Source organism: Hylaeus anthracinus, unplaced genomic scaffold (assembly GCF_026225885.1).
Source record: "Hylaeus anthracinus isolate JK02 unplaced genomic scaffold, UHH_iyHylAnth1.0_haploid 0, whole genome shotgun sequence".
NCBI lineage: Eukaryota > Metazoa > Arthropoda > Insecta > Hymenoptera > Colletidae > Hylaeus > Hylaeus anthracinus.
In genome coordinates, this window is record NW_026533254.1 from 3,292,686 (window position 1) to 3,303,138 (window position 10,453).

The 10,453-nt window shown below is 36.7% G+C and overlaps 1 protein-coding gene across 13 annotated transcripts in view; it reads left to right on the top strand.

Annotated features, from left to right (window-relative positions):
- Positions 1-10,453, top strand: part of LOC128896068 (collagen alpha chain CG42342) — a 235,581-nt gene that overhangs the window by 158,831 nt on the left and 66,297 nt on the right. For 9 of the 13 annotated variants that reach the window (XM_054159264.1, XM_054159235.1, XM_054159226.1 and 6 more), the window contains exons 2-3: positions 6,822-6,892; positions 10,199-10,234. In XM_054159264.1, the coding sequence (XP_054015239.1) occupies positions 6,822-6,892; positions 10,199-10,234 (107 nt within the window). The remainder of the gene's footprint in view (positions 1-6,821; positions 6,893-10,198; positions 10,235-10,453) is intronic. The other 4 variants (XM_054159273.1, XM_054159254.1, XM_054159290.1 and 1 more) reach the window with 1 other exon arrangement.

Here is a 10,453-nt window from a genome sequence, read left to right on the forward strand (position 1 = left end):
TCTCTCTCTCTCTCTCTCTCTCTCTCTCTCTCTCTCTCTCTCTCTCTTCCCCCCCTCGCAGCGTTGACACGCGTACATGGATCTAAACCGGCAGTGAACCGTTTAGCGAGATGAGCAACCAAACTGCTCGACTGCTTCACACTTTCCTTCAACTTTCCTCGTTAGTCTCTGGCATTTGTGCAGTTCACTCTGTGGCACTACTCGTTATTTGGTTTGAGCAACGAAGCGCGCTTGGAGTGAGGCACGGGGGTGTATGAGAGGACGTTGACGAGATGAATAAGAGAATTCCAGAGAGGTGGAGGGAGGGGGGGGGGATGGCTACTTTACGACGAGACCGTTTTTTTTTTTCTTCCATTCTTGGTTAATTTACTTTATTTAGTTTTCTACCGGTACGACGATCGTTTTTCTTGATTCCCGCGCTTGTATCATCCATGTCGGAGGCTTGTTCCTCCCTGGATCTTTATTCGTTGCTTTTTCTCTCTCCTTCTCCTCCTCCTTCCCCCCCCCCCCCACCGGTAGTTGCTATACCATACCTTGCTGATCGCCTTATTCCTCTTGCTATGCCCTCTGTACTCGTGACAGCGTTAGGGTATCGAACAGATGTCTTCATTGGCTTCTCCTTGTTCGTCGTCGATGATAATCCCGCGATGGGCGGATGCTGAACGCGAACCCGATGTATTATTTGCTTCTTAAAGGGTCTCTCTTTTACGCTCTTTTTAATCTCTCACTGCTTCGTCTTTTTGTTTTTTTTTTTTTTTTTTTTTCTTGCCGAGAGAGAAGTTGGATGACTGGTTTACGGTCGTGATAGATGTACGAGCCAGCTGCTAACGACTAACGACGTATTCGGACAAATGGAAGTATCGCGATACCGTCGTTTCTTTTGTTAAGGGGGGAAGACTACCACGGACGGTCCGAATAAAAAGGTGTGCATTTGTGAATTTTGCTGGGATAATCGAAAAAATGTTCTAACAGTACGTTATAGGCTATTCGAAAGAACGTTTCTTAGTGGGTGTGTCGCAATTTTTGTATTTAACAATATCTTAATTTACAAAATTTCTGGTGTTGTCATTTTCTACATGAGCATGGCGCGGTGAATAATTCATCTCAGAGCTGGGTTATAAGATATTGCAAAATCAAGCATTTTTGACTAATATATTAAATTATTTAAGCGCTAACACAGTACTGTAGACTTAATTTACATGTTTTTTTAAATGTTTATTCAATATCGATACATTCTTATCACAATATTTGATAAAATGCATATTAAAAATTCCAATCTATAATAGTAATAATTAAACCGCAGATTTTGTGTATTTATGGCGTACAAAAATACAGAGAACTTAAGTAATGTATGTATGTAAGAATATTGTTACTTCGCTTCGGGTAAGTGAACATGCCTTCTGGTTATGTTTAGCATGCGTCGTGGCTTTTCACTAAAGAAACGAAAAATATTAATTCTGATAGTCAAGTGTCAATGAAAATAAATTCGAATGAAATTCCTGAATTTTGTTGAAGTTACAAAAATAAATACCGCAATAAATGTTTGATTACGTATTTCCAAATAACTATGAAAAAAATGTAATCGCGAAATACAAAATTTTCACGAGTAGTCGGGCAGTTAACGTGACAATTAATTACTAAAAGAAGAACGAATAGAATTCAAATAGGAAACAGCCAGGTTGAAAGAGTTGAAAGGACTTCATCTATTTCGTGCAACACAATGGGTCGCGAATTGCTGCAGGAACTACATAAGGTCGAAGAATATTGCTCTACGGAGTTCATCTACTATGTACAATGCATCATAGAACGAAAGTAACAACGTTTGCGCTTGAAATTGAACAGCGCGCAACGATGGAAAGTTTCTTTTCGCAGAGAATCATCAAGCTTTTTCCACGTCGCAGCTCCTGGGCGGGAAATTGTTGCCAGCCTGGCTCGAAATCTGCCGATATTAACTCCTGAAGTTTCCTTGTTACCGCGTTTCTTATTTCATCTCTACGGGCTCGTCAGCTGCCGACGAGATTTATATCGCAGATTGTAAACAAGTTCACGAAAGTTAGTTCACGCCGCTGGACCAATATCGCTTACTGCAATTTCTCCTTTTTTTCCCTCGTCAACCTCCCACCTACCTTTTATTTGCGAAGAGTACAATGGTCCATTGGAAGTTTTGGTAGACGAAGGTGAAATTTGAGGGGGGGAGGAGTAATAATCTTCAAAAATTCATAACTCCTTTCAATAATGAACATTTTGGATTCAAACTTATTTTTATTATAGTTCACATAGAACTTTACAAAAAACATGTATTAGGTGTACAAATAAGTTCGGTGCCTTTACATATATTCAGCTGTAATTACATTTCAAATTGAAAATTGAACATTTGTTTCATTGAAATGTATATGTATGTTTTCCATTTTAGTATTTTTAACTTTCATACATACATCTTCATATTTTATTTTATTTTATTTTTTTTTTATTTTTTTTTATTTTTAATTTTAGTGATGCTTTGATAAGAAAAATAATATCTAGTTACTTGTTCCATTCAAATGTATATACTTTCCATTTTAGTATTTTCAACTTTTATATGTATTGAGAAATAATATCGACAGAAGCTAAACAACAGGTAGGCAGAAGACAGGTAATACTAAGTGGGAAATCTTCATTTTATCCGTTGAAAAATGTCTAGAAAGTCGTAGAAAAGTGATTAGACGAGGGGGCACCACTTTTAACATCTGTTGTATAACGCAATACTTGGAGCATCACTGGCAGCGATAAACGGGAAGCGAAGGGAGAACAAAGCACACAAACTCCATTCGAATGTCCGAGCCAGTTCAAGCAGCTCTGGAATATATTTGGATTGAATTATTCCCCCAGGGACCAGAGAGGTCCCTGGACGGCGTGCTTGTCCCTGCCAGGAAATCAGAATCGCGCACGCAACCTATCCCTCGACAGGGATTACAAAAAATAGACTCTCAATGGCGGTTCTTCATTGTCCGCTGCTTACGTTTCGAGAGGGTGCATAGCTTCTAAAAATTATTCCACGGTTTATCCATTAAGAACACATTTTAGTCCAAATATCTAAAAAAAGAGGCTTCTTTGGTAATTAAAAAAAGAAAAACTACAAATCGTACAATAACAAACGATTTTTTCATTTGACAATACAGTATCTTGAAAGGTAGAACAAAAATTTGTTGGTGTCATTTTATTATTGATATTTATAATATTTTGTCTGAACAATCAAATTTCATTCTTAATGTCCATTTACAGGGTGTCTACTAGAATTATTGGGAAAACAGTGAAAGTTATTAGAACATTGTTTTATACATTTTACGTTTTTATTATATTTATATTAAAATGTTTGATAAAATATAATAGTTTATTGTAATTCGACAATACTAGATTTAAATAATATCAGAACAGTTTTGCTGTAAAGAATTCTAAATAAATTCTTCCTGTTGCATTTTACTTCAACGATTATTTCTATCGTTTAAGTTGAAATAAAAATGTAACGAAGTAATATTAATTTCCGTTTTCAAATAACTTGAAACCAACGGTCCGAAATAAAATACCCTAAACAGTTATTTTTCATTTCCATTCGAATTAAAATTTGCCCACGCCTGGCACCATTTTCGTCCACGTCAAGATGCCTGTGCCTAAAACAATATCGAAACATTAATAGAAAAATTTATTTACACATTCTGTACTCATCCAGCCACTAACTAGTGAAACAAGTTAGATTAAATAGAGCTACGGTATATTTGCCACAAAATGAAATTTACGAAAATAAACTGTCGAAAACAAACTTACCCGGGTCGCGTCCATTAAATGAAAAGACGAAGTGATAAATTACAGCCGCGGTCTCCGCGACAGAACGAAAAGCTTGGTAAAAACATTAAAAGCGCACGAAACGGTTTTTTTTCCGCTCGAGGGTGTCCAGCATTACGGCTCGCTTTATACGGAAATGCTTTTACAATAAACCTCGTTACCATGCGCAACGCAACGATCGAACCTAAAACGTTCTGCTGAAGTTTATGCGCGCAGAAATTAATCGATTCCATATTCTGTAACGATGCAGGTTGACGTCAATTTTCGGAAATGTCTTTGACAGTCTGACGCAGCGGGGAAGTAATCCCATTGCGAGCTCAATTTGGCGGTTGTTTCGTTTGCTCCTTCACTCCTCGTTTTCTTCAAGAATGACTCTTCCATTTCGGCGCGCTGAGGGAGCTTTTTCGTTAATTTTTTTCTCAAGCACTGTTGCCGACAACTTTTTCAAATTTAGCAAATTTATTGATACGTAGTTTAAAAAGTCGGGTATTTTTTTCTATAAGGAAATATTATTCTGTTGAAGAAGTACGTAAGTACTGTAAATGTATGTAAATTGAAGTGCTTAGTAGAGAATGTAACACGTACTCCTGGTATCTCTGAGTTTTTAAACAAGTAATTCTTATTGGTAATTAAGTACATCGTATTGGTATTGTACATCTTGTATTATACGTTCTACGAGAATGCTAGAGCGACGATGAATATTTTCCAAAATGCTATTTATAAAACATGATCAATAGGAGCAGTGGCAATAGTTTTTTGCAAAAATCTCGGGAACTGAGGCCGAGCGGCGGTTATATTCAAAATGTTTATTTTTACAACATATTCACGAACCCTCGAAATCGACGAGATCGCCCTAAATAATTACTGAGGATTTAGTACAGTCACACGATTTACACTTTTACACTTTACACTTTACACTTTACACTTTATACTTTAAAAGTTCGCAGCCATTAGCTCGGTATTACTCGCAACGAAGCATTGTTCGTCACGAATAATACCGACTACCAGGTCTCACCACGTGGAGGTTGCTGCGACTGGAGACCCGGAGATAGAAGGAATCAAAGTTCCTTCGATCTCCCTCTACATAGAGTATACATACGTAGATGCATACTCTACATAGAGTCGACGAGCTTAATACTAAGTACGAAACCGTGGAAATCAAAGAAAACAAAGTCCTTTTGACTTCCAAAGTCTAAGTCTGACTCTGCCAAATAATTATTTGAATTAAATGGGTGAAGTTAAATTGAGATCGCGACGCGACGCGACCATGAAACTGGACTTACTGAGTCAGTCCCGTTTCCTCCTGTTGGATCTGGACTCGAGAGGAAGACGACCGACGCCTCCGAATCAGTCCACTATTCCCCGCACCCCGTTGGGAGCCACTATAGGACCCGACTTGCATCCGTCTCACTGCGCTTTGGACTTACTACACTGCGCCGGGAGCCTTGGACTACACTAAACGTGATGCAGGGAGTAGAGAACCGATCCGGAGGAGCCGATTGTCTTCCTCTCGAATACAGATCCACCAGGAGGACGGCAACCGACCTTTCTGTCCAGTTACACAGTTGGTCACTTCACCTATCACATGAAGTGATAGTGACCGAAGTGGAGAACGATGTTGCGAGTCTAATATGGACCTACGAATAAGCAAAAGAATTAAGCAAATGATTAATAATTGTTTGGTAGAGGACAGACACTCGTACACGCATGCCTTAAAACTAACTTAGATACATGCCTTAAAACTAACCAAACCAAACTAAGGTACCCACAAAGCAATACCAAGCGACGATAACTAAGGGAAACTACACTACGCAAAAATAGGAGGGAGGCGAGACGCGGACGCGCGATCGCGAGATCCATATCGACCGAATGATCGTCGAAGAATGAGCTCTCACCCCTCGTTTACCTGTGTCGCTCGAGGGTTGCGACTCGCGGCTCGGAACTCGTTATCGAAGAAGAGTGGGGCAAGGGCAAACAACAAACGTGACTGTTGATTTGAAGGCTCGTTGGATTCATCGAGGAAATATTTCGCGAAACATTAATATTACAGCAAAATCATATTCACGAACATTGTTTAAACAATATATATTATTAATAATTAATTTAACTATTGTCATAAATGAATATTTAGTTGGTCTAATCGATAGATATTAAACTATAGAAAAATATCTCACGATTACTTTTTCTCAACTTTTCATGTTCGGAAATATTACTTTCTCGAAAAACATTGGTATAATATTCTGAAACTTCAAAATGTATTAAATATCTACATCTCCGAATTAATTGAATATTTAGAATACATATAGTAACATTCAGTTTTCTATTAAATATTAATAAGAATCACGGTTTAGAATAAGTATTCATCGAACACAGTAGTCGTAAGGAATTTTTCTATATCTGTTATATCTGTTAGCTGGAATAACTAAAAATTAATTTGTGACAATAGTTACATTAATTATTAACAATATTTATTCTTTTTAGTACCGTATACTTTCCGTAAACTCTTATCATTTCATGTTTCATAACAAGCATTATTTTACAATGTTTAAAATTTAATAAGTTGCAATTAAAAGAAACAGAGGGTATGTAACTTATAAAGATGAAATTTGAGGTCTTCACAAATTTTTCTAATTTAAGACATCGTCACAACCAAATGGACATTCCTATACTCTCTGAATTCTTTTATTGTCGAACAATATAACGTTATTGGCTACGCTTGTGCTAACTTATAAAATGGGGTCCTTAAGAATTCTCTTAATTTGGTACAACTTCGTTTCAACTTGATAAAGAATACCTCGATATCAATCTCACCCCTTTATTCGAAACTTTACGTCAGTGTGCCTCACAACTCGTATTCTTGTGTGGGGATTAAAAGGGTTACCGTATCACGTTTCGCTGGAAACTCATTTCCACCCTTGCTATACCGTTTTCCCTTTCATTTTTTTTTCTCCCTCCTCCCGTTTCGGTGTCGTCCGTGAATTTATAGTTTATTCGTGTTACAGGTCCTCCGGGCGCGGAAGGAAAAAGGGGGAGGAGAGGGAAGAAGGGCGACCCAGGGAGTCCAGGCCCTCAGGTGAGTACATATTCGCTTTTACCCCAGCACAGCAATACTACCCCCTCCTCCCGTAGTGCACCCGACATGCCTGCACGTATAGTTTACGTATTTTAGAGTGCAGTTACGAGCATGATGTATTTGCCTCACGGTACACCGACGATCTCCTTGTAATACGTAACTAGCGACAGAAACACGTGCCACGCACGCGAGTAACTGTTTCTGATCGAACGCGCATCACCGATGGGACAACAAAGGAAACAGGCTCGTCGCATTCGTGTCAGATTTGCGAACGGTTTTTTGCAGCCAAGCTTGTCGAAACGAGCGCGATAATTCTTTTATTTTCTTCTTTTTTTTTTGTGCGCTTTCAAAGATGTTCGTCGCACTTTTTTATTGGAACAGTTTTCACCGTCGCGATGGGGAGTAAAAGAGTTGCGCCGATGCACACTGGTTGCCTAAATAGAGCCTTTCTTTGTGAGAATTAAAAGGCTCAATGGGATAGAGATATTTAAATCGACGTTGAAAAATATTTTTTGTGAAGGAGCATAGCGAAATTAAATTAATTAATGTGTTTTGTGTGTACATGTGCGCATGTGTGTGCAGGAGTGGCCATGGAAATTGCACCATTTATTAAATACAGTCCGATAATTTCGTTCCAGTAAATTATATTCCAGTAAATATAAGAGTTTATGTAAACACAAATAGAGATATTCATAATACGTTCCGTACGCTGTGTCGATGAAATGCCAGATCATTATCATTTTGTATTATTAGTTATAACTTCTTAATAAAACATTTAAGAGCATACGTTCATATAAGATTTTTTTCTTACTTTAGAGTGTAGAATACGCTGGCAAAGTTTGGCCGGAAAAAACTGGGACACCTTGTACGTATGTTTATTTGACGTATGTTATTTGACTTTTATGTTATTTGACGTCCCTGTTGTTGCAAATAAACGCAAATAAGACAGAAAGTACAAATATACATAAGAAACACTTTCCAGAGAAAGTGCGATTACGAAAACTTAACTTCATACATGAAGTCCTAATCTCCAATTCGGTCAAACACGATTGGAAAAGATAAACGATAGTAGTTAGGTGTCGAAGAACGTTAGGAATGCCAGTATATTAGTTCGCGATTAGTATCTGTATTGTGACACGTCGTTACTTTAACTCTGGAATGGCACACATCTGTATATCCATTTCACATACAAAGGAACGAATAGGAGCAGCACAGAATGCTAACGTCTTTATCGGAGAACGCCCATTCACATTATGACTGCGACTAATCATAGACTGGTACCGCCATTCTTACCCTTATCTGTTACTTAACTACCACTATTTATGTTGTGTTATCGAGAATTATCGTAACACCTGACTTTTCTGCTACAAAAATCTGAAAGTCTTAGTACATAAAATAAACCATTGTACATTGACTTATTTATTTTTCAAAATTGACATTTCCTTTTTATATGGAGCGCTTAGAAATATTTTATCAAACCAGAACATTATTAAATTTTTTCGCGCAATCTTTGCTTTCTTGAAGTTACTTACATTTATAAATAAGACACTTAGAAGTGTCTGATAATTTTAAGACAGTAATGCAACATATAATGTAATAGAATCAATAATATAAGCTCTTATAGTTTATAACACCTATAATATTGATGTGTGCAATTTTTATGGCTACCGTAATCACATCTCAATTTAGTATTCCTAGTTTTATATATATATATATATATATATATATATATATATATATATATATATATCTTCCTGACTCCGGTAATGCATCAGAAAGAATAAAATAAAAAGATACATACACATGTGTATAGCATCTAAGTACTTGTTTCATTCAACTAAGATCAGGACAATATCCCTTAATGTATATATTTTTCTATTTTAATAATTTCAACTTCTATACGTACATCTTCTTATTTTATTTCTAAATTTTAGTGATCCTTTAAAAAGAAAAAGATAAAGTGATACTACATACCATAGATTTTGTATCACTCGAATATCTGTACAGGATTCGAGTATTGAATTATTCTAATATGACTGTACTAATTAGTTCTAGGCCTAGCTTGGAACAGGCCTACGCGAACTGTCTTGTCCCATCGTTGATGTCTTCAACCGCGCTGAAATCGCGCCATAGACCCTTTGCGCTCGACATTTTCGCTAACTGTAAAGCAAACTATTGTGACAACTCTAGATATTTCGCAAATATTTGGTAAAGTTCTCCTAGCTAACACAAAATAATTTTGTATTCATTACACAATTAAAATTTCTAAAACATTGTATTCTAATATTCCATGTGTCTTCACATCGTAATACGTTGATCGTAAAATGTTGTTTCTATGCAGTCAGAAACCATATAATTCAACGTATATCGTATATTTTTGTAACTTCCCTAAACTCTGTAATCCTATTCAAAATTATTTTCTTTAACACCTCACTTTCGGAATTAATTATTTTATGTCATTAACCTCTCGAGGAATATTGACACATATGTGTATGTTAACTTTTATTATCAAAATCACCATTACTTACGATCGCAATACCTTGTAAAATTAAAATATATACAATATTCAAGTGAGATAGCATATTTGTATGTCAAAATCGGTTTGCAGATAAAAATTGCCTTGCTTCTGTGTACTCAATTAAAGCAAAAAAAAATCCATTTAGAATTCATCCCTCAAAAGATTAATGTCTATACACAAGGTGTTTACCAGAATTATGGGAAAACAATCGGTACTGTACATGTATTTGTTACTCAAATGAACTTCTTTTGAACTGGTTTCACTGTAGAAATATTCATAATAAATTTTCATACTGCTTCAAGCACCTGGAAATAACAAAGACTTTGGAAACAACATTTTGCCTCGTTTGTCGAATGTGAACAGGCACCCAAAATATTGTTGAGAGTCAAATTTTACATCAGTTTCAAAGGGCACCATTTACCCTCCTTCCTGCTAAAAAAAAATATATGTAAAGAGTTTAGAAATCAATTCATGGATTATTACTATCGTCATCTTGAGATCTAACGAAATCTAGCATAAACAGGGATTGTCGCTTCTCAGTCGCCACTCGAGTGAAGCTCAATAATGTCCGAGAGCCGCTTTTAGAGTGCAAAGGGTTAAAGATTCCATCGATAATCGTGCATACGTGTACGATGAACCGTCGCGAGAGCATTGTATTGGTTGGAGCAATTATCAACGCGAAACAATAATTGAATAATTATTGAATAATTGCTTTTGCATGCACGCGTGAATACCTAACCCACTTTCCGTGTAAATGAGTTTTTAATTTTTTATACCCCTTCTTACAGGGCGTGGCCGGGACGCCGGGCAAGAATGGTTTTCCGGTATATTATTTTTTATTTTCTGTCCAGTCCTTTGTCTCTCTATCTGTCTATTCTCTTTTTTCATCTCTATCACTGTACACTGCCCATTCACTCTCCCTCACAAACTCTTACATAACAACCACTAGATCGTATTTTGTATTAGAGCATTTCACGTAGACTCTTTTTTTGTGATCTCTCTCTCTCTCTCTCTCTCTCTCTCTCTCTCTCTCTCTCTCTCTC